Source organism: Melospiza melodia, chromosome 12 (genome assembly GCF_035770615.1).
Source record: "Melospiza melodia melodia isolate bMelMel2 chromosome 12, bMelMel2.pri, whole genome shotgun sequence".
NCBI classification, from domain to species: Eukaryota; Metazoa; Chordata; class Aves; order Passeriformes; family Passerellidae; genus Melospiza; species Melospiza melodia.
This window is the reverse complement of record NC_086205.1, coordinates 24,091,853-24,116,385: the sequence shown is the minus strand read 5'-3', so window position 1 is coordinate 24,116,385 and position 24,533 is coordinate 24,091,853. Positions and strand designations below refer to the sequence as shown.

Genomic DNA, 24,533 nt, shown 5'->3' with positions numbered 1-24,533 from the left:
GGTTGAGCCCTAAAGCTCATCTAGCTCCATGCCCCTGCCATGGGCAGGGACACCTTCCCCAAGACCGGGCTGCCCAAAGCTCTGTCCCTGCTGGTCCCACGGATGGCAGGGGGGGCTTGGGGACCCCCTGCAGCAGTGGGGGTGTGCAGGGGGCTCTGACAGCTGGTGAGGTACCTGTAGTTGAAGTGCATGATGGCCTGCAGGGCGTTGCCCCCTCCTGTGGAGATGTCCCCTTCGAAGCCGGGCAGCAGCGGGATCACCACGTACACGCGGAAGCGCCGGTTCTCCCTGGAACAGAGAGAGTGGGGAATGTCAGCCTGGGCAAGGCACGGCTTCACACCAGGTGAACTACCCTCAGTCTCATTTCCCCTGAGATGACTGAGCTGGTTCCCATCCAAGGCCACCACACAGATTTTAAGGGAGCAAAGTGTGAAGTGCATTTCCAGGAAATCATCACCTGCCATCAGTGCTGCTCTGAGAGCTCCTTCAGGAGCAGAAGGAATCATTTACTCACAGCTAACAACAAAAGAAGCTAAAGGAAAAGAAACACATTTTTACTGAAATTCAGGGGCAGGCTAAGGATTTTTCAGATTGTATCTGCCACTATAGAAGTTTGTTTGAGCACCCCAATAGGCCAGTCACAGTGATCCTAGTGCAGACTGGTGGGGACAGCTGCCTGGCTGAGCACAGCAAAGCTTACAGAAACCCAAAAGCTAACCCAACATTCCCACTGCTTCCCGCTTTTCAGAAGTCAGAAACCCAAGATTGAGAGAGTGCAAACGGGACAAAGGTTTCCACAAAAGGTGAAAAAAGTTCAGAGCACAAGCAAAACATTGATCACTAGGGGAAGGCAAATATATCCTTGATACATCACAGCACCCAAAAATCTCCGTTTCAGAGTTCTCCAAACTAATCCTAATACCCTAATCCTGACCCCATTAAGAACAAAAGCTACTATTATGGCACTGCTTGGGGCTTTTCTCAAAGCTCCCTTTGGGTTTCCTCTGCTGACAAATGCCAGGTGCATCTGCTCTGAGAGCCCTTTCCAGGTGCCCCTGGGCGCTGGGAATTCCCTGCTCTGTGCCCTGCAGGAGAAGGAGGAGGATGATGCTCCATGGAAGGATGCTGCCACTAGATGGCAAACACAGTTTGATCAGCACAAAACCATTCCAGCAGCACTCTGAGGAAGAGCCAGTCTGCAGTTTTTGCTAGCAGCACTCCTTCCTCAGCAAGCCATGCCTGTGAATTTAGGGGGGTGGGAATTGTGAAGCACTGGGGTCCCATCTGAGCTGGGAGGGAGACAATGAGGACCTGTGTGCCTCATTTCAACCAGAGCTTCCTTCCAGCTGTGCTGGGCACTGCAGACTGGCTCTGGCTCACCAGCAGAGCTCAGAAATAGTTAATGAGGCCTTACCCAAACACAAGAGACTGTGAAACCAAGTCTGTTTGTATCATGAGAAAGGTCTACCAACAAAAGCATTCCCCAAAAAGCAGCTTGTTTGTATAAGGACAGTGTTTACTAAACTGCCTAGAGAGCCACCCATGAAAAAAAGCGGAAACCAAGAAAAGAACATTATTAATAACATCAGTAGAAAATATTTAGTCTAGAAGAGTGAGAAGTATACAAGCTCACTACAGACCTTAATTTATAATTAAATGCTGTTCTCCTGGGGCAGTTTGGAAAATTAGCATTATGATACAAACCATTTAGGTCTGAATTTACTTTTAAATCTTCAGTAATGCAGAACTTGAACCTAATATTCAGTTAGGAATTGCCAACATTAAGCCAGCACAATACTGGCATACAATTGGAGTAATGCAGAAGTGAGCATCATATCTGGAAATGGGTCACTAAGAATCCGTGTGGCCCCCTTTTGTGACAGACTTTTAGTATCTGGACAGAATGACAGATTAAACAAAGTTTATAAAATGGGAAAACCGTAACATCCAGGGATGGAGCAGCCTCAGCTTCTTGGGCAGCCTGTGCCAAGCCCTCACCACCCTCACAGGGAAGAATTTTTTCCCAATACTCGATCTAATCCTCTTTTACTTCAAAGCCATTTCCCTTGTCCTATCACCCCATGCCCTTTTCCAAAGTCCCTCTCCAGCTCTCCTCCAGCCCCCTTAGGCACTGGAAGCTGCCCTAAGATGCTTTGTCCAGCTGCCTCTGAGCTTCAAAGCTGCACTACAAACACAGCAACAGCATTTCCAGCAGCACTGGCACTGCTCCTCATTTACCATGGGTGAGAAAATCCATCCCACCTTTTCATCCTTAGCTAATTTCAATTTTTTGGGCTACTCACTGCAGCTTACAGGCAACTCCACCCTGTTGTTAATGGCCCAGCAGATAACACCCTGGCCATCCCTGTTGCAATAGTGCTCTTCTATCCACAGTGCTCTGAACACAGCCTGGCCCAGGGCAGCTCCTGTGGCCTTGCAGACATGTCCTGCACTCTGGTGGCTGTCTCAGGTTGGATGCCTTTATCCAAGTGGGAATTTCCAAGCTCAAGTGCAAAAAAGAGCAGAATTCCTGCAACCTTGGAGAAAGAACCTCTGGAAAAGCAGGCCCTGCAGAGTTCTGGACAACTACAATATGGAAAAAATAATCCATGCATGAAAACATCTCCGTGTGTGGTGAAACAGCCCATGAGAGATGAAAGGGAAAAGTTCAGAAAGTTTCCTGCATTTCAGCCCAGCAGGAGGAGGGTACAGTTTAATACTATGAAATGTATGTCTCAAAGAGACTCCTGGGGAGCAACCCTGAGCAAGGGTGCCCAGGATCAAAGTGAAGACAAGCCACAACCTGTGGCATTAATGTTAGCACAGGGTTAGGTGTGCTGAAGGAGTGTCTAAAGCATGGTTGGATTCAATCCATCCAGGAACAAACAACGGTCCCCCTGCAAAGACTGGAGGTGGTGAACACCCTGCAGCATGTACTAGAAAAAGTTGTTCAAACAACAGCAGAACCCTGCAGTCAAATCCTCAAAATGTGTTTGCTTCCCCAGCTTGATGCCGCTCCTCTCTAGGTTATTTAAACAAACCACAAATCCTAGTTCACACTTCCCACCCATGAAAATGCCTGACCACCCAGCTCAAGGCAAATTGGCAATGGAGCAAAGGTGGCACTGAACCAGTGCACAAAAGACTTGTCTTTAAACAAATTCTGTAGTTAAAAATACATTTATATTGGGGTAAGTCCAGAAAATCACTTTATAGATGCAAAGAAACCACTCGGGAGTCTCACTGCTGCAAATGCAGATGCTCGACCCTGTCAGTTCTGTGTTGGCACAGCTACTGTCCAGCTGTGGCCACTGAGGGGTTATTTTTTTGCACCACAGCATGGAAATGCACCTGAAGAGTTCCAGTGCCTCATCAAGAACAGGTTACCTGTGAGCTTTAAGAATCCTCTGAGCAATCGCATCACCGATCTTGTTCCAGACAACTTTGTCATCAGCACAGCTAATGAAAAACTGGTTCTGCAGGAAAAGCAAGAGAAGCTACTGTCAGACACTGCCAGCAACCAACCCAAAGTATTTGCATGCTTTATTTCAGACCAAGAGCAACCAAAGATAGCTGGGTTTGTGTGCCGTTGGATTGTAGGCTTTTTAAAATTATTATTAAATGATGTGTGTGTCTATGCTTGCTCAAGGAATGAATTAGTCCTTATTAATCACACTCCTTAGAAAGTTCATGTAAAGAGCAACCTAACAAAAGCCTAAGGGAAAAAAAAAAAAAAGAGGAGAAAAAGCATCTCCATTCAGCCAGCACTGAGTGTCACTCTGACACAAGAGATTGCTGCAGCTGAAGGCTGTGTGGATGAAGAGCTGCCCTGTGAGTGGGAGGCGTGGGCATGCACAAGGGACACAGAGGGGACAGGGAGACTATTGCACAGGCCATGAAGGCTGCTGGCAATTTTCCAAAGAGCCTTATAAAGGAGAGGTCCACTTTTTTCCACCTCATGGTCAGATGGCTGTCAGGGTACACAGCCATCAGTCAGGCCTGAAAACCATTGAAGGCACAGGATCTGTCTAAATGCCTAAAAACTGAGGATCAAACCTCAAGAAGTAATCACCCTGCTGGTGGCTGCAAGCCATGCTGAGAGCATCAGGACCCTCCTGCCTGCCCTCCCTGGCACTGACCTCTATGTAGATGTAGTGCTTGCTGTTCTCTATCACGCTGATGTAGGCTTTGTGGATGGACTCCTCGTGGTATTTGATGCCAGCAGACCAGTCAGCGGCAGAGCGGATCACCTGGAGAGCAGCAGAGAGACACCTTCAGCTCTGTCCCTGCAGGACAGCACCATGGCACCTGAATCATCCCAGGGCCAAGGCTCTTCCCTGGCACAGCCAGGCTGTCACTAAATTAGGTAGTAAATGCAAGATTTATAGTGCATTTGTAATAGTGAGAGAGGGCAGGCAGAAATGTTATTAATGCTTGGCAATGTTTTGATTAAAACATAAGAGCCCTGTTCCACTGCTCTGTACTACTGGGCTCTCCCACCTGAGCAGCTCCAGATGCTTGCCCTTTCTTAAGGTCTTATCATAAACTGCTTTTAAAAGAACCTAAATTTCCAAGCTTTAGGGGTGCACATCCCCATCAGTGATCTGCCCAGCACTCCAAAGCTGGTCTCCAGCTGGGGCAGGGTGTTTTCCCCCAAGGAGCCTGTACAGAATCATACAGTCAGTCTGATAACGCAGCCCTGCCTTTGTCCTCAGCACTTGAGGTCATTTGTTTCTTCTGCCAAATTCTTGCACAAGCCATCCTATTTGTGATGATACAACTTTTAATATTTTTTTTTGTTCAGCTGCCCACATTTATTTCTTAGTTTTTACTGGAAATCCACTTTTAAAGCAGATTCCTGCAGGATTGCCAGGGCATGCCCTGCCCCTCCACCCTGCAGTTTTTGTGCAAGAGAGCCCAACCAATATCAGAAACAACCTTTGTGGTCTGGGCCAGGCTGAGCAAGCCCCACAGCAGTCAGCATCCTGTCCCCCCCAGCCAGAGGTGCTGTGGCACCTCCTGCTCCTGCCCTTTGAGTCAAGAGGCAGCCACACTCCACCCCAAGGGAGGCTTTCCTAGATGGAAATGTAGTTTTTAATTAAGTGTTGGCAGAGTACGTGCTTGGGAGAATAGTTACTCACCATTAGCCTCTCTCTTTAAACATTTGTCAAGACAAAAACATTGAAACAATAGCCTTAAAATATCTCAATATAACCATTACACTGCAACTCAGGGACAGTCCCACACAGCACAAGACCCAGGGGCTGGGGATCTGTGAAATGTGTGTGTCAGTTCCAGCAAAATCCTGGTCTCTTGGGAATCCACCAGACCAATCCTCTCATCTCCAGAGGATCTCTGGTGCTGCCATGGCTGTTAAACAGCAGATGGCTCCTGAGCAAATTCCTTCACCTGGACAGGAACTCTCCCACATCTCTTTTTCCCAGTAATAAACAGGCCCTGCAGCTCTCAGCTGCTCTCTTGGCCAACAGGAGGGTGCACTCTGCAGTGTCCTCGGCTGAGTGTTGGGGTCACAAATGTTGGAGTGAGTTGAACCTGAATACAAGGGCTGTCACAGCCTTTAGCAGTGCCAAACAGCTGCCCTTTGCCTGAACAAACCTCTGCAACCCATGCTGATCATTCCCAAAGGGGTTTAATCACTCATTTTGTTTACAAAGCCAAGGCTGAGAGTTCCCACTCATCCCAAGCTGGGCACTGCTGAAACAACACTGAGCACCACAACAGACTGAGATCTTGAACAAAATTCCACCACTGGCATTAATAAGCTGTTACTGGCATTAATAAGAACAGAAAAAACAGTGTTTCAGGGTTGAAAGCAGGCTAATTATTCCATATGCAGCTCAGCAGCAGAGCAATCTGGAACTGCACTTCAGAAAGTGGCAGATTGCAGCTTTCTAGTGCACAAAATCTGATTTTTTTAAATTTTTCTTTTTGCTAGTTAACACAACAGAGCCATCACTCAGGACCATCCCTTTGCAGCACCATGACTTCCCAGTGCATCAGCCCATCATCCACCTGCCCTTCCCTGCATTCCTCCTCACCCCTCCACATAACTGGCACCCAGCTCACTCCACACCCCAGGCTGCCCCTATTACAGTGCCACCATCCCTCTGCCTCACCCCACAACAATGTGTCATGGCTAATCACAAAAAGCTGGCACAGCACCATCCAAAAAGCTCCCATCAGGTACAACCTCAAATCCATCCTGCAAAGGGAAGAGGAGGTGTCAGAAAATGTTGGATGAGACAGAATGAGTATAAGGTGTTTCATCTAGGACTTCCTCAAAATAAAGTTGTTTTTAACAGGTCTGCAGCCACAGGGCAATGTGTGACAGTGTCACAGGGGTCTGAGGATGAGGGAGGAGATGAGGATCTGACTCCATGTTTCAGAAGGCTTGATTTATTATTTTATGATGTATATTATATTAGAACTATACTAAAAGAATAGAAGAAAGGATTTCATCAGAAGGCTGGCTAAGAATAGAATAGCAAAGAATGATAACAAAGGCTTGTGTCTCAGAGAGTCCAAGCCAGCTGACTGTGATTGGCCATTAATTACAAACAACCACATGAGACCAATCACAGATGCACCTGTTGCATTCCACAGCAGCAGATAACCAATGTTTACATTTTGTTCCTGAGGCCTCTCAGCTCGTCAGGAGGAAAAATCCTAAGGAAAGGATTTTTCACACAAGATGTCTGTGACAGCAATGCCACCAAGGCAACATCCCATGGAGACAAAGCTGTGGCACTCACACATACCCACACCTGGAAATGTGACACACAGCCCTTCCCTTATCACTGATGTTTCACCTCACACTTCTGGACACCTCTCTTTCCTGCCAAGGTATTTAAAGTTAGCTGGTTCAAACTCAACCTATTTCATGGGGACAAAAGGCCACAGGCTGCCCAGCAGAGCCCCTCCCTTCCAGAGCTGGAGTCTCCATGTTCCAGCCTCTCCCTTCCCCTCCCCTGAGCCTCTCAATAGCTTGTCATCTCTTTAACTTCTCTAACTGATACAAGGGTAATAAATGTGATGTTTGCTGAGGGCTGGTGCATAAACCCTGAGCAAAGCAGGGCTCTCACGCAGACTTCAAAGAGGTGAGGGCGTCAGCTGCTGCCAGAGCATTAAACTTTCATTGCATTTCCATCAGGAACGGGATGTTGCCTCACCACATCACATCTTTTGCAATGCTGGCTTTGGCAGATAACTGCAAACTCTGGAGTGGAAATTGAGAGATGGAATAGTGGAAAAAAAATCGGGCAGTGCCTTTGGCAGATCTCTATTTGACTCTTGCAAAAATCAATGTGCTCTTGCAAAAATCATGTTGCCTATTGCAAGTTCAAATGAAAGAGGATGGGAGAGCACGCCTGACTCCTTTTCTCCTTCCCAGCCTGTACCTCCACAGTGTTTCCCACACACACTGCATTCATCCTCCCTGCCCAGGGGAAAGCCCTTGTCAGTGCTCTATCCTCCCAGAAATGCTTTCCTACTCCTCTCCTCTCACAGAGGAGAGCAAAACCAGATGGTACAATGAGGCTGGAATCTGTTGCTGACAGGTCAATGGTTTGGGCTTGCAGCAACATTGCAATCCCCAAGGATCCTTTGTGTTTTCCCTTCCTCTGATCTGCCCACAGTTGAAGACAGATTTGCAAACAAGGTCAGAAACAAGAAATCCAAGAGCCAGGCTTTCCTCAATCACCCCACAGCCAAGGACAGTCCTGGGATGCTGGATTTTACCTTGGGGCATTAACTGCTGCCTATAAAATCCCTACACAGTACTCAAATGGAGATAACAGGGGATTGGCTGCTGGCCAGCCAAAGGATTCAATACTGAGGAGAACAAGAATATTGCTGTAGTTTTTCTGGATAAAAAGTTGGTAAAAGATTTTAGGATATTTGCTTATTTCTGTGCAGAATTGTACCACTGAGAGGAGATGCAAACACCTGAGCCCTCTTCTCCAAAATGAATAAACTGGACAGGCAAGAGGTTAATATTTCTGTCCCTGCAGAAAAGGAGAAGTCACACAGGTATGCTCCCCTGGGAGCTCCAGAAAAAGGCAACCAGGAGAGGGAGTTCAGATCCAGGCTGCAGGTGTCCTCCCATATCTCCACTTCCTACAGCAGCCAAATCTGAAACCTCCATCAGGAGGAGAGACTGAGTCACTTTTGGATTCACTGTGGGACTTCAGGGATGCTCAGGGCACTTGTGTGGGACCAAGGGAAACCAGGCCAGTGTGGGTATTAGAGAGGAGACCATCCAAATTTTACTATGTGCCTGCAAATCCCTGCCTTGGAGTTTGACGAGGTCACCCAGAAATCATAACCCAGCTGAAGCAGCCTGGAGACCTGCACCCAGACAGGGAGCCTCCTCAGCCTGGGCAGAGGAGCCTCCCTCACTGCTTCCACCACGCTTGGCACTACAAATGCTCTTCCCCACCAGTTTTCCCTCATACTGGGAAGGTTGGTACATTTCAGAACAACCCATCTGCAGCCTAATATAACCTAGGTTTATTTATCTGTCTACATGCAGGGCTGTTTTGACAGATGCATAAATAAGAAATGAGCAAGGTGGTTTCAAATGAATAATTCACAAGACAAACCTGCTCTCTTTTTGCTGTTTATGGCATCACTGAGAGCAGCCCCTCATTTCCTGGATGTATCAGTTCTTTGCAATGCCTCAGCAATGTGGTGGCCAGGCTGGTTTTCCAAGTGCTCACCCATCACCGGAGCCTGCGGATTCCGCACTCACCGCCTGAGCTCCATCCTCCTCTCCCACGGCCTGGTGCCCTGAGCCAGCAGCTCTGCAGCTGGGCTGGAGAGAAGCTGCATCCAGGTTCTTCTCAGTTTAATTTCCCCTTTGGGAACTGCTTCCAGTTCTGCAATCAGCAGAGCTTAACTTTTTGCTACAGCAAACCCCGTGATTTAGAAGTTGCGGCTTATCTTGTGGTTGAAGTGTGCTCAGGGGACACAAGCCCCATCAATTCCATGAGAACAAGATTTCCCAAAAAGCTGGAGTCAGACACAGACAGGGAGGCATTTACAGCCACAGGGAACAGGATGATGCCTGAAGGGGCTACTTCCCAGCAAGCTGGGAGTCTTGCTTTGGAGGCTGATGTAAAACACCCCAGAACCCCAACACAAGATCCCTGTGCTGCCCATCTCTCACACCACACAGAGAGGAGCAGACAATGCCTGGCAACCCACAAAGCCAGAAAAAAGCATCTTATTTCACTAAGCTTCCCCAAGCAGCGCTGTCATCTGGGCGGACCACTCCTTACAAAGAGCAAAGTCATGCATTTTTCCTGGTTTTGGTCTAACTGCTCTTACTTCATACATCTTTCATCCACAGAGACACACAATGGTTTTGCTGCTTCAGCATAACTATTTTGACTTTGTACTCTTCAACAAGTTCCTATTTCTGCTGGGTAACAGCAATATTCAAGTATTCAAGTACGTGCACTTGACAGAGCAAACTGGGCTTTTAAACAGAGGTATCTTGGCAATTCTGACTGTGAGACTGATTGTCACAATTCAGACTCTGGGCTGATTTGTGGAACTGCAGAGGACCCACAGGGGTGTAGGGCTGCATAATAAAGTGCAGATGAAGCTCAAGGCAGAAAGCAAGACTCCAGCCCCAAGGCTCCACTTAATGCTGGGCTCTCACTGACCACTACCCGTCTGAGCGAGGCGCCAGGGCCTGGCAGACTGCTCTGAGATCTGAGATAAATACTCACTGGGTAACCTCAACCCATAAGGCCTTCCTGAATCATAAAGCTCAAATGTTAGGTGTAAGAAGAAGAGCAGCAGAAAACAAACCATTAAACCACACAGCTGTGCAAAGTCACAGTGTTCCCACCACTTGCAGACACTTTAGTCCCCTTACCTCAAAGGTGGAGATATAAATTAATGCCTCTCTACTAAAAGTGTTGCCTTATTTTACTACATTTGAGGATCTGATCACCTAATCTGTGAGTTGAATTAGACAAGAGTTTTGCTCTTATAATTCAAGTTCTGCAGAGGGTCTGTCAGGCATTCAAACTTCATGGGAGGATGCAGAACAAGCCCTCTAAGGAGTATGTGAGCAGGAGACCAACACCCACCTGGACTGTGGCAGGAACAGCCTCAGGCACCTGATACTTCAACTCATGAGCAGTTTGCTGAGATTTTGGCAACAGGAATGGGTAGGACAGGGACCGGTATTTGGGTTTCATAATCTGCACAGGGGGGAAAGAAACAGATAAAGAAAAAATGCTTGCAACAGATAAAGAAAAAATGCTAGCAACATACCAAACAACACAAGGAAATAAAAGAGATGCCTGCAGGGGGATGAGGCAAGGCTGTGCTTACCTCCGTGCCCCCAGCAGTGAGGGGACACCCACCTTGGTGAAGTTCCAGCGCTGGATGAAGTGCCGGGCGACGTCGCGCGCGGCTCGGCCGTGCACCACGGAGGAGATGTCGTGCCAGGGCATCCTGGGCGTGGTGTACCTGTCAATGAAGTCTGGGGGACAGGGGAGCATGGCTCAGCTTCCTCAGACAAAGGACATGAGTGTGGAAAAGCACAGCATCCCCCTCCTCACACTGAGGTTTCTGGCACCAAGCACCCCCAGGGCGGATGACTTCCCTCAAAGGGAACTCCCTCAAAGGGAGTTTTGCTGCTTTTTCTTAGCAACCAAACCAAACCAGCCTTGTTACCTCTGGCTTGGAGGCAGGAAAAAATAAGATCTAAGACCAAAAAGGTACAGAAGGAACTTTGGGGAATGCAAAGACTCCCACTCACCAGCAAAAGGCTTGTCGAGTTGAACCCAGTCTTTAAAGACAAAGTTGCAATAGTCTTTTCCGTGCCAGAACCTGGTTTCCCCAAGCAGCTCTCCAACACCTGTCTTCAGGCTACGGATGGATCCTTTATCTGTGCAGGCAAACAAAACAAAAGCATGCTCCAAAGTCATGGCCATCCATTGCACACAGCAGTGAGAGACCCACAGCCATGGAACAGCACTGCTGGGACCTGCCAGTCCCAAGCAGCTGAAGCTGGTTTCTCCCTAGTCCTCCTGTTACTTTCAAGGGATATATGTCAGCATTTTTTCTTCCCTATTTTAGTATTTCTTGTATAATCAGAAGAGGTTATAAATAGGAGTCTGTTATGGAAATGAAAAGCAGATGCTGAATTTTATCTTGGACGACATCATCCTATAACCATTTGCCTTTCCCAGTTCAATAACACCTAAATATTCCCATATGGCAAATCATGTATATCATCTACTTCATATATTTTACATTAATAGTGAACTAATTCTATCTCCTCTGCTAGAGAGTTTATTATTTTGCCTCTCTAGCAGGGTGCATCTCCTCTAATAGAAGTAGTATTTATTATCTAGAATGAGATGTTCATGTTCCCTCATGAAGTATTGTGGGTTTTCTTAGTATAATTTTGTTTTTTCCAAATAGCAGTGTCATTCGTGATACAATTTCACATGTTGAACAAATAGATCCTGAATTCCAAATTAGTGTTGACTGAGAACAGTCTGAAATATTGTATGCAGGGATATTCCCTCCTAACAGGATCCCTTTTCCAGAGCACATATTTAAGTGCAGTGAACTCTTCTTCCAGGCTCTTAAAAAATCCAAAAATGTTGGCCTAGACCATAAACAGTTACCTGGTGTTATTTCCTGACTGTGAGAGCAGCCTTCATCCATGACACCAAATATTAATGCAATAATTATACATCAATGCCATGAGCAGAAACTTCCTCCTAACCCAACCACACCACCAGGTAACCACAAAATCCCTCAGTACACAGAAAAACCAACTTTAAACAGTCAACAAAACACACACTGGCAGCAGCACAAGACCAGGGGACACAAAGCAAGCCCTGCCAGCACTGCTGTGACCCTGCCAAGCCGAGCTGAGCCAAGCCATGCCAGAAATGCCATGCAGCAGGTCTGCACCACAGCTGCCTTGGGAAGCTCCAACCTCTAGTGAGAGTCCAGGTGGAGCTGGGGAATCACTGACTCCACAGGCCTGGGTGGAATGGCAATGTGTGGGATGCAGGCCAACACAAGCTCTGATGACTGCACAGTGACTCATGAGTGAGCATGAATGGCCACGGGGGAGACTGCACATTGTCTCCACACAGACATGGAAATGCTTTGTTGCCTGCCTCTACTTTGTAACCAATATTCTCTAATTGGCAGTTAATGCCTTAGAGGAAGGTGTTTGTAAGAGGATGTTGCTGAAGAACTGCTCCTCACTCCATTCCTGCACCCAAAGGCATCTTGGAAGGGTACCACACTGGGATAGGCCCTTAAACACCAGTCCAGAGATGGGAACAGCTCAGTGCTCACAACCACCCAACTCCTGTCTCAACTGAGTGTGCTTTCCTTGCTTTTAATTAGGAGACAAAGAGGGGACCCAAGTCTTTGTCCAAACACGGGACTGGCAGCAGCCACTCTGCTGCTTCCTCTCTCTGTTTGCATGTCTTCCTGCATGAGGCTTACTTTAAAAATATCCAATACAGAACTTCCCAGTTCCAGTAACAGATCTTTCCTTTACAGGATGAGAGCTGCTGAAATCATCACATACCAGAATCAGAACTATTTCTGCAACTGTTCCCTGCTGTCTTTATTGCAAATCTTTTGTTTGCTCATTTGTTTGATTTTGGATTGTTTTGTTGTTTTGGGGTTTTTAATTCTTATTTATTTGTAGATTCTGGAGAAGGCTCTTCTGCCAGGATGCCCACAGAGGCGGGGTAAGGATGCTGGGAGAACAACAAGCAGCAAAGGCTGATCCTGGCACCCAGCCTCACTCTTACCATAGTTACAATGCAAGAACATCAGCAGCTAAAGCCTGAAGGAGTCCACAGCTCTGCCTTCCTCCACTTACCCTCGCGAGGCTCAGCGAGCCCCTGTTTGGATTCACTGTGGTGATGGAACATTTTCAGATGGGGCCTTAAACTCTGGATTAGATTCGGCTGGCTCCTAGTGGGGGCAGAGTAACCTGCAGAGAGTCAAGATGCTCTATTCATGGCACAAACACACGTCCACCTCTGCACCATGGTGCCTGCTCCTGTCTGAAGACACCTGGCTGACAGGAACTCAAACCAGACATCAGTTTGCTGCAACTGCAAGTGGCTGCCAGGCAAAGGACCTAATTCAGGACCCAGCTGGTTTTAACCCAAACAGATGTCATGAAGTACAAAGGCACGGCAGTGTCCTGAGCTGACTGCAACCAAGACCCCCATGAGGAGCCAGAGGCAAGAGAAAGACCAGCAGGGAGGGATGGAAATTCCAGTAAGTTCCCCCATCTTCAGGAGCCAAGGACTTTCAGGAAGGATTTCATTCTGGAACAATTGCCAAGCTGATCCTTGTAATTTTGCACTGAAGTTATCTTTAATGTTGGGAATTAAAAGCTGCATTTAAATATTCCACTGTTGAACAGACTTTCCTCTCTAGTAAGTGGGTAAATTTGGAATATTTCCATTTATGTGAACTTATTTAAAACCTAGCTTTTAACACTAGTCTGTGAGAGGGGATAATCCCATTCAGAAATTATTTGCTTGTTATAATAAATCCAAGTTGAGAAATGAAAGATTCAATTCTCTCTTGCAGGAACAAACACTTTTCTCAACAATACAAACATTAAGAATCACATACATTGTATCACATCATCTGATGGCTCATGAAAATTGCTAATTAGCTAAATAAGAAAAAAACCACATAAAACCTTTCTTCTCTATTTTGCAGTGACACAAATTTACATGTTGGCTACACACAGCTATTATTCTGATAGTTAGGTAACTTGTCAACTCTCCTTCCATACAAAGAACACATTGCCCTAGAAATCATGTGCACGTGCACAAACACCCACCACCACCTCCACACATCCTTTATATACATTATTTAGCTGAGCATCACTCACTTGACTCACTGTCGATGCTGCTGACGCTGTCAGAGTGGTGCATGCCGTGCTTGTGCAGGTGCTTGTAAATGCTGAACCTTGAAAACTTTCTGGGTTTTCCTATTCCTTTCATCTTTGATGTGTCTAGGGCATCATCAGCATTTCTCTCAAACAAGTGGCTCTCTGGGGCCAGACCTTGAGGCTGCAGTGGGACACGTTCAGTCGACTCTGCTGCAGCCTGAAAAGACACCAGACATGGCTGCAGGTCAGGTATGGAGAGGTTCCCCTTTACAGATTCTCGTGCAGATCAGAGCTCAGAAACAACCACGAGCCAAATTTTGCTCTTGACAGACACACTTCAGTGGGAACTAGGCTTGCTTTCTGGGGAGAGTCTGTACTGAGGAGGCACTTACCAGGAAAGCCTAGTAATATTATCAGCATTTAGATCGATAAATTTACTCTGGATTATTACTCCCCTTGAAATTCTCATCAACCTAGACCTCTCAAATTTTTAGAGACATGTGGTTGCATACAGATCCAGGTTAGCAGAAAGCTCAGCAAACAAGGCAGCTGCTGAGGGCTCAAACAACAAACATTTCAGAGCACTCTCTAAGTCCTTACTCTGCATTTCTAAGAGTAAGAAAAGAGAGGTTGCTCAGAGAAGTTGTGGATGCTCCATCCCTGGACGTGTTCAAGGCCAGATTGGAGAGGACATGGAGCAACCTGATCTAGTGGAAGGTGTCCCTGCCCATGATGGAGGTAGGAACAAAATTATCTTTAAGGTCCCTTCCAACCCAAACCATTCTAAGATTCTATGATTTTAAGAACACAGACTTCAAATTGTGGCTATTGTTCCAAGCTCCAGTGGAAACCCAGCTCTCATATCTGTGCCTTAGCAAGGGCTTCTCAGCAGCTAGACCAAAAGAATCATTTGATGCTTAGATCCTTCCTCTCACCACTTGTCATTAAAGCTCCAAAACCCAACTCCATGCTCAGAAGAGGACACAGCCCATTCACCCCTCCCCAGACCTGCCATGGCTGACCGTGGCCACAAGCTGGACGCTGCTTGTGCAGGCCCAGGAATTTACTGAGGAGAAGACAACAACAATACCCTGGAGAGATGCACATAGGCTCCAGGCATTCCCCATAGGATAGGGTGAGGAAAGAGGCTTCTCCCATGATGCGATGCAGCACTATGTTAATTTATCTCAGTGTTAATTTATCCCAGTTCTGTCTTCCCCACTGGCCCATTGGCCTTCCCTAACCCTTTTACCCTTGTATGTTAATATTTGGTAAGTTCTTCCTTCCCTGTTTTCCCATTGGTTTGGGTAAGCCCGCAAATTCACCCTGGCATTTTCTATGGGTCCCTTCCCTGTGTACCAATCCTGAGCCCTCAGACCATTGCATCCATGATGCTCTTCTCCATCCCTTCTTTTCCTGGACCCTCCTTTGTCTTTGTCTCTTTATACCCTGGACCCTCCTTTGTCTTTGTCTCTTTATACCCTGGACCCTCCTTTGTCTTTGGCCGCTGGACTCCTTCAGCATAGCCCTACATTAAAGCACGTTGGAACTCCATGCCTGCACCCTCCTGTGTCTTCACTGCTGAGCTGCTGCATGTGTGTGCTGGTGCTGTCATGGTTCCTACCCCCTGCCCCCTGGGGCAGTTTGCATTCCCCACCAGCACAGCACCCACTTACAGCCAGGTTGGCGGTGGACAGTGACTTGGTGGCGGCGGTGGAGGCGCGTTTGACGCTGCCCACGTCGGTCAGGCGGTGCTCGTCGTCGTCCCAGCGCCCGTAGGCCAGGTCAATGCCACCCACGAATGCCACAGACTGGTCCACGATCACCAGCTTCTCGTGGTGGGCCCACAGGTACACGGAGGAGGATACGTGGTCTGGGTGCCTCATCACCTGTGAGGAAATCAGAACTTGAGCTCAGCGTCGCTGTCAAATTTAAATCCTTCCAGGCAGAGAGCTGGGCAGACTTTTTGGGCTGTTTGGGGTGATGGGGAAATGCTGGAGTTGTTACTGGATGTATTCACTGCTTAATTAGCAGAAGCTACTCATTTTCCCCATAGCATATGGCAGGCAGGTGTTTCCCCAGGATGCAGGAATCCCAAGCAGCAATGATTACTGATGCTGGGATAGGTCACCCTTACAACAGCTCCATAAGAGGACCATAGTCAAAGAAACTGCTTCAGTTGAGCTGTAAGAGCTGAGCTTTCAAACACAGAGCCTGCTCTGAAAGAAAACAACATATTGGGGATCTGAGTCACTTCTTTGGTTGTTGCCACCACACAAGAGAAATGAGAAGTTGGGTGGTTTTTCCCCCCACTTAAAATCAAGTTGTTTGGCATTTGTTTAGGAATTTCTTTTTGACAAGTATCTATGGAACCCTAATTTCTGTATCTAAGCTCAGGGTTTTGTTTATGATGTTAGAGCCACTAGATCAGTCTCCTGGAGAAAAAGCTACCAAGTTTCACCTGGCTGCTCCCAAAACCTGTGACACAGCTCATGTGTATTGTCCAGTTTCGCTACAAAGATGATGAACAGATGCTTCCCTTCCCTGTGACAATTGATCAAGTGAAAATAAATCAATTATTCTGGCATAATAAGTACCTTTCTGCTCATTAAGGTGTATGTGTCTCTAAGAGACTGGATCTAGCCTTATCTACTGGTTTGTCTGCCACAACTGATTTTCTGCTTGGTGCCATAAGAGCAGTGTAACAGCACAGTACAGTGCAATGCTGCTCTTCTGTGATGGGAACATTAATGCCCAGTGTTGACTCTGATCATTCACATTTGAGCAGAAATGCTGAAATGAGACAACACTCTCAATTTGTAATTTTCCATTTGATGTAACCCCATTAACTTGTCACATGAAGAACACTTCTTGTGAATTAAGGCAAACAGTTGCTTTGGAAATCTAAACGAAACAATTTTATGTTCCATTAGAACCTAAAGAAATGAAATTGCCAGATGTGGCATCACTATATGGGTGTACCTTGTCAGACACACTGCAATGGTAGGAAACACTCCTGAACTTGCAGTTCCCACCCAAATCCACCGGGGTCAGCACCAGCCATCAAGAACAACAGAATGCAACACCATCCACACAGCCCTGTGTAATTACCTTGATGTTTGGATGGAGGTGCATGAGCGTCCGCTTGCTGTACTCACTGTTGATCCCCAGGGCAAGCTCCACCTCTTTGTACAGCATAACAAAAATTCTCACTCCTTGTTGCTGTCAGAAATAAAAAAGAACACATTGAATACAGGCACATCAATAGTGTCTGCTTGCAAAGGGAGGAAAAGCTAGAGGCAATGTGTTGTGTTTGCTGATGGAAATGCTGATTGAGGTTCTTTGTTCTTATGTTCTTCCAGATGCTCCATGGGGACCCCCACAGCCTGGGATAACCTTGGGAAAGCTCTCCAGCTTTCTGAGAAGGGCTCAGTACCTGGGTTTGTGTGGGTTTTGCTGTTTTGTCTGAGCTATGCCAAGGCCCATCCACAGGTCATCCCTACAGCAGCTCCTTTTACACACCCTGTGAGATAGATTTTGCAAGCACGATTCACTACAATCATGATCATCCACTAAAGTTCAGTGTTCTGCTGCTTCGTGTTGCCCCGAGGGCTGCCCTCAGTTCAATGTCCCTGCAGGATGACATGACGAGTGAGGTGACACAGACATCCCCCTCCTGAAGGGGGTGTCACCAACTCAACACCAGTAAAGACGTTCTTTCTGCTGGTAGAGCTGAACAAGCTCCTGGAACACACTGAGCAGCGCTAAAAACATGGTGCTTTTTGTGACCAGCATTGTATCCATGGCAGGGTTTCTAAAACCTTTTGTTAAAGCACTTTCAAATGTGCCAAGTGCTTCCCAAACCTTGGCAAATACTGGTCACACACTGGGACACCTCCACTTCCCATAAATTAGCATGGATTAAAAGCCTGCACTAGAGTTTGCCAGCTTAAACTTGGAACCTAAACTTTCCACAACCTGTTGAATTTCTATTCCCTTAAAGCTGCTACTAAGAGCTAAGGCAATCTCCAAATTGTGGATGATATTCTGCTCTCCACTGTACCCAGGGGAGTCCAAGGCAATGCTGCACCACATAGCCAGGATAGCCTCACCCCTACACCACGAGATCAGCTTGCTGACTGCCCTGCTGAGTCAAAGGAACACCACAAGAGCTAGCATTTCCAGTGACTGACCTCACTCACCTTACCACAATGTTTTTATGGTCATAAGAAAATCCATGTCAATGTGACAAAAAGAAGCCAAATTCCTCCTTTGAGTGAGTGATGCCTTATGGCCAGTTCATTTTTGCCAGAAAACAAGAGTAATTCCAAACCATCAGCAGTCAGACACAAAGCTCTCATTTTTTATCTAGCTATGTGGAGGGGTGAGGACTGTGATGACAACTGGCTTGAAAAGGGAAAGAGTCAAAGACTATTTCAGCACATCACAGAATCACAGAATGGTTTGGGCTGGAAGGGAACTTCAAGATCATCTTGTTCCCCCCCCAGCCATAAGCAGGGACACTTTCCACTAGACCAGGCTGCTCAAAGTACCAGTCAACCTAGCCTTGAACAATTCCAGGGATGGGGCAGCCACGATTTCCCAGGCAACCTGTGCCAGGGCCTCACCACCCTCACAGGGAAGAATTTCTTCCTAATAGCTAATCTAAACCTGCCCCTTTTTAGTTTAAAGTCCGTGTCTATGGAATGCATGGAATTCTGCCCTTCTACTACAGCAAGGGTCCAAGTTCCTTGGAATGGGAACAAACCTTGTGACTCTGCTGATATGGGCAAGCTCTTTTTAGCAGCAGTGTTATCGGTGTTATCACAGGGTGTGTGAACAGCTGGAGCACAGCCCACACTCATAAACACAACAAAGTGCTCAGCCTTCCCTGTAACCTCTAAATTACATAACTCACATGGATAGCAGCAGGTCTTTGACCCCACCAGGAACTGAGACAGTTGTAAAGCAAGGCTGTGACCCAAACCTGGGGCAATCAGAGGATCAAACCTTCTGCCTCTGAGCTCTTCCAAACCCAAACGAGGGGAACAAATCAAAACACGTGGTTTTCCAAGGCCATCTGATGTGAGGCTTTAACTCTCATCTCTACCAAAATGAATGGAGGAAGTGCTCCAGCCCCAGTATGACCCCCTGGATGGGAGGTGCAGGGTGCAGGGTGCAGCTGGAGCTCACTTACTGCTTTCCTCTTGAGGATGCAGTCCAGCCGCCAGCGGTTCCCTTCCACCACCGGTCGCTTCATGAAGATTTCCGGGCTCAGCCTAAGAAAGTAAAGGAGAATAAAAACTACAGCACATGTAGCCTGCAAACAAAGCACTGGCCTAAATAACCAACTTGGGAAGCAAAGGAATTGAAGTTTAAATAAAGTGGATGTGAAAGCTCATGTCCCAGAGTGATGCATTCTCCAATATCCTGCTCTTTGTTCTTTAATAACTGAGCATTACAGAGGGCAGGGGACATGTCCAGCAGATTCATCTTCATTCAATAACCCATGAGACCAGGTTGAACAGTGATGTATAAATAAGGAAATTGTGACTCTATCTGTGAAAGAAAGATGCAACAAAAGAAAACCCCAAGGATTTTCTGAAAGAAATATGCAGGCACAAAAAATAAGTAAGATTGGGATTTCAGTTCTCCTGGTACCTGAGCTATCTGAACCAAACAGATTTGTGCTGAATTTTACTTGCTGCCCATAGACAAAGAAATTGGATCTCTCAACAGGACATGTTATTGCTTTAAGGATTACAAGAAATAGTTAAGGAATCTCATCTAATTCGTGCACAGCAAGATGACAGAATTTCATTCCTTTACTTTTGTACCAAGCGTTGCAACTTGGGCTTGGATAAAGCATATTGCTACATCCTATTTTTATCTTATACATCAAATTTTAGGTAAGTTTTGGAATTCCATGATACTTTAACAATTGTCTGAATAAAACACTAAGTAAGAGACAATGGGTCTGAAATGAGATGTTCTTGAACTGCCACCTTATGTTGCATAGGGGGAATCCATGAACATTAGGCTTAACTGTGTCATGGCAGGAAACAGATTTACCCCACCAAAAGCTAACATGGTATGTAGTTTTCTCATAATTTCCTCCTAGAAACTAAGTCTCTCAGTTCCCAGAGGCAGCAGATAAGCAGCCAGAGGTTCATTTCAGAGGCAGAGAAAGAGAAGCACAGAGATGTGCCTAAGGTGAACAGGAAATCTGAGTCATGTCTTGGAAGCCTCCCATGCCCAAGGTCCAGGCTGGCTCAGGCAGATTAACCTCCAGAAAAGGCAAGACATGGGCAGCCACAACCAGCACCCAGCCAGGAGACTCTGCCCAGTCTGTGAGGGCACCCTTGTCCTGACACAAACAGGAACCAGAGCACTGCATAAACACAAACTAGGGAACAAGTGGGCAGAGCAGGTCCTTTGGCAGACACACAGCCTAGAAAAGGTGACCAACCTCCCCTCCTCTCTTATCTGGCCCATTTAAGAGCAGACCAAAAGGACACACCACAAGATGCTCTCACACTTGGCATGAGGCCTCCCAAGGCAGTGAGGAGGAGCTGAAAGGGGATCCCATGCAGGATCCCATAGCACTGCTGAGCATCCTTCTTCCCTGATACACTGAAAGACACCCATGCCCCTCAGACCTGCAGCTATTTACACTCCTGAGGAGCCCCTCAAGCCACGCCATGTGCAGTTCAGGTGCTGCCTCCGTGTGATTTCAGGCATTTCCGTGGAGGGAGACAACCAAGCTGTTGATCTGAAGCGTGTGCTTTTGCTGCCAGCCCTCCTGAAAAGGCCTTTGAATACAACACAAGGAGAGGTTTGGGTGTGCTGCCAAACCATCTGGCTGCAGGGCTAGCTGCCATACTGTAGGGCTCTGAACAGTGCTGCATTGTCAGGAGCGTCCCCAGAGAGACAGCTGGGCAACACCCAAACGTGGCAGTGCTCACCACCAATCTGTGATGAAAATTTCTTCCTTAGCAGCTTCCATGGCATTTGCAACGTCTTCAAAGTACCACTTGGCATTGACATACCTGCAAAAGCAAACAGAGTGCAGAGTTATGCCTCGTCCCCTTCATTAAGCAAAGTACATAGCTGAAGAGAGATGGGCTTCTGTGTTAATGACATTTATGTTCTCATCTCGAAAGCAAACACAATTCAATTTCCAGAATCAGGACAATATGCAGGGAGAATTCTATGCTGCTATCAGTAGCTTGATGAAATAGCACAATAAGGGAATATTAAGTGCCTCTTGGCACTTCTGGCAACTTCACACAATATTCCTGGGTTCTGCTTGACATGCAAGCCAAGTTTGTCTCTCAGGAAAGGATGATGGAATGGTGTTTCCTTTGATTTATGGAAAGTACTCAGGCAGAGGTTGTTGCAAGGCAGATGGTGCAGGGAAAGTACTGGTCTGCTTCCAGCTAGAATCCAGTTTTTGAGGCACTTCTGGGAATGGATTAGTGCAGTCAGGTTACACTGGGGACAGAATGATTTCTCAGGGGCTGCTGTGTGCATAAAGACCAGCCCACCCTCCTGACTATACCCAGATCCGCATTTGTTGATTCCCTCTTCTTCTCTTTATCCTTACAGTGATAAATACCCAACACCTTTGAAATTAAACATAACTTGACTTGCAAAACACAATGAGCTGTGACACTGAGAGCTCCTGCCACCAGCACTGCTACTCCATCCCTGGTGCAGAAAGCCTCATGTTTTTTTTTGCAACTTCTTTAATTATCACCAGTCCCCAAGTTCCCAAAGGCTACCAGCTGTGTTGCTGAGAGGTGCTGAGGGCAGCAGGCAGCAGGTGCTCACCACTTGGCCAGGGTGTTCTCCTGCACGGCCGCGTAGGAGCCGAAGCGATGCTCCGTCAGGAAGTCCTTGCCGTGCTTGCGGATGAACTCGTCTATGCCCTGCCTCCACCACTGGGCATGTCTGTAGCTGTTACACTTCAGAATCAGTGACCTGTGGGAACACACGAAGCACAGGACAGCAGGCTGAAGCCATTTCCATTTAATTGGGCTGCTCCTCGCCGCCTGTCCATGTTGGTAAATGCATCTGTGCCAGTCATGTTTTATTTACGCAAAAAGCAGGGATGTCGCTGCTTTGTTTGCAAAAGAATGCACAGCACTGAGCTGCTCTGAGTGACTAACAGCATTGCAGTGCCAAGCATGAAAAACCCACCCATGTTTAAATTATTAGCACCAGCTTAACTTGGAGCTGGAGCCAGCCAATGTTGTATTTTTTAAGAGATGAATTTATACTGTGCACTAACATAAAAACATTAAATATCTCTTTATCCCCACTAGCATGTCTTGTGAGCAATACTCCATTGGGATGCAGAAGAAAACATCCCTTCTTGCAGCTTAAAGAGAACAGAGTCTAAAAAATTACCTAAGCAATTGCTGTTGAACCAGACTGTGCAACTCAGCATGCACTATGCCCCCAGGCTCCAGTAATAACCACAGGGATGGACAAACAGAAGCTGCAAATGCCTCATTAAGGCATGGAAATAATCAGCATTAGGGCCAAATTCCCAGCAGGTCTGAGCACACCAGCAGCAGCCACCCAGGCTTGTTAACCTCTCCTGCAGAGCAGCATCGATTTCTCCTTAAAAAGCAAGAGCAAACTAAAAGGGATAAACAAAGTTGTTTTCTTACCTGGAGAGATTGTCAATCTGCAACCCGTATTTAGTTTCTGTTTCTTTCTGGCCTATCTTGATGTTGAATTCCTTATCAACCAGCAGGACAAAGGAAATGGCCCCTGAATCAGGCTTCATGTACATCAGGAAGGAGTCCTTCACCACCAGCCACCTGTACAGACACAGCAACCATGTCACCTGGATTGCACACCCATGCCAGGCCTTAAAACATGAGCCATGAAAAGAGCTAATAAAATGGAAAATACTTCTTCAAAACACGTGCAAATCATTTATCTGGGAAATCTACTAAATGGTAAAAATTATTCTCAGGAGCTAGACTGGGGGTGGTTTTCCTAAGCAGAAAAGTGTCTATTTTATGAACTTGGGTAATGAGTTTTAATTCAATGTAGGACTTTCAGAGTTAATTACATAACTCCTTTTTACAGGAGGCTTTAAAAATACAGGTTCCCTTGTTAAACAAAACTCACGAGAACCTCCCTGGTCATAAACCTCTGAGCATGAAGCATGCTGCAACAAGCCTTCCTCCATCCCTGATTTTTATTCAGCTTGTATGCTATATGGGAGTTATTTGACATTTCTTACATTAATTCTGATGCTAGGATCACTTTCACTCCTATCAAAATATATGAACAAGGCATTTTGGAAAGCTTTTATTGCCAAGCAACAGGCACCCTGTTAGAAACACACGAGGAGGGATGACCGGCAGGTTTTACGCAAATATTGTAGCCTGAAGGCAACTCTGGGAAAAAACACATTTTTTACTGTGAATGGCATTTCTAATTTTTTCTCCCCCTGCAGCGTAGCTGGGGTAACCAGCCCCCTCTGTCCCATACAGGTCTCCATCACCAGACCTTCTCTTCATTCTTCTGCACACTCAGAAACACACAAAGCAGCACAAAACACTGCAAAAATCTGTTCATTCCTGTATCTTTAGTAACAGCCTCAGCTCCTCATCTATTTCCCATATTTTTTAATTAGATCCCGTAATTTTTTTTCTTGCTTTCAGGGCCCTGAAAGAGTAACCTGGAATCACCTCTCATTTGGTGCCAAAATATCTCTCCTCTCTGTTTGGCCCATAATTTCACTCTTAAACATCCCACAGGATGTATTTCCAAATACTCTCCCTTCTGTTTTCACAGGCATGAGGAGCCCTGCCTGTGCCTGCTCACAGCTTCACCCCACTATCCTCCTCCATCTCCTAAAATCCTTCCTTTAAATAACCCTCTTAAATAAGCAAATATTATTTGCTTATTTATTGATGCATCAACTATCAGTCCCAGTGGGCCAAGATGGGAATTTAGTGTCTCACTTGTGATATTCTGTACACAATCCCACTCAAACACTTCTCCTACTCCCTTTCCAGGCTCTAAAGAAAAATGGAGATCCATCAGAGCTGGGTGTGCTGCTGGCCCCACTACAGCTTGAGCTCTGGACAGCTCAAGAAAGGGTTAACTGAGGAGTATCAAGAGGAAAAGGCATATTTCCATAAAAAAGAAAAAGAATTGGTGACAATTTAATGATTTGACCTGAAGGAAGGTCACATCTTTGTATCCTTGTGCCCTCATTATAGAGATCTTCTGTGAACCTAAATTAGGAAATGTTGGAAAGAGTGTGCAGAAACAGAACCTTTTCTTCACAAGAATGCAGAAAGGTTTTGTTGGAAAACAGCATTATTAAAGATAAAACTAATGACAGCCCATGGGTGATGCTAAAATCCAAAGGTGCATAATGCCTGGGGTAAGCTCCATTGACTAATAAATTGTTGCTGTAAGGCAAATATGGGCTGTTTGGATTTTGAAATGGAGAGATATGCCTGGGAAGGGCATGCTCCAGAAAGTACAGCCTGCATTTTTTGGAGGCTGGCTGGTAACAGAGATACTCCCCCAGAGCACACATCTCCCTGTGCTGCAGCCCCAG

The 24,533-nt window shown here is 46.5% G+C and overlaps 1 protein-coding gene across 4 annotated transcripts in view; it reads right to left on the bottom strand.

Moving 5' to 3' along the window:
- The window catches only part of PLD1 (phospholipase D1), a 64,582-nt gene that overhangs the window by 10,793 nt on the left and 29,256 nt on the right, over positions 1–24,533 (bottom strand). For 3 of the 4 annotated variants that reach the window (XM_063167320.1, XM_063167318.1, XM_063167319.1), the window contains exons 9-22: positions 22,615–22,767; positions 21,770–21,919; positions 20,902–20,985; positions 19,134–19,215; positions 17,048–17,158; positions 15,613–15,825; positions 13,937–14,153; positions 12,902–13,015; positions 10,799–10,927; positions 10,401–10,519; positions 10,122–10,235; positions 4,140–4,250; positions 3,388–3,476; positions 175–288 (exon numbers count right to left, since the gene is read on the bottom strand). In XM_063167320.1, coding sequence (XP_063023390.1) covers positions 175–288; positions 3,388–3,476; positions 4,140–4,250; positions 10,122–10,235; positions 10,401–10,519; positions 10,799–10,927; positions 12,902–13,015; positions 13,937–14,153; positions 15,613–15,825; positions 17,048–17,158; positions 19,134–19,215; positions 20,902–20,985; positions 21,770–21,919; positions 22,615–22,767 — 1,800 coding nt within the window. The remainder of the gene's footprint in view (positions 1–174; positions 289–3,387; positions 3,477–4,139; positions 4,251–10,121; positions 10,236–10,400; positions 10,520–10,798; positions 10,928–12,901; positions 13,016–13,936; positions 14,154–15,612; positions 15,826–17,047; positions 17,159–19,133; positions 19,216–20,901; positions 20,986–21,769; positions 21,920–22,614; positions 22,768–24,533) is intronic. The other variant, XM_063167321.1, reaches the window with a different exon arrangement.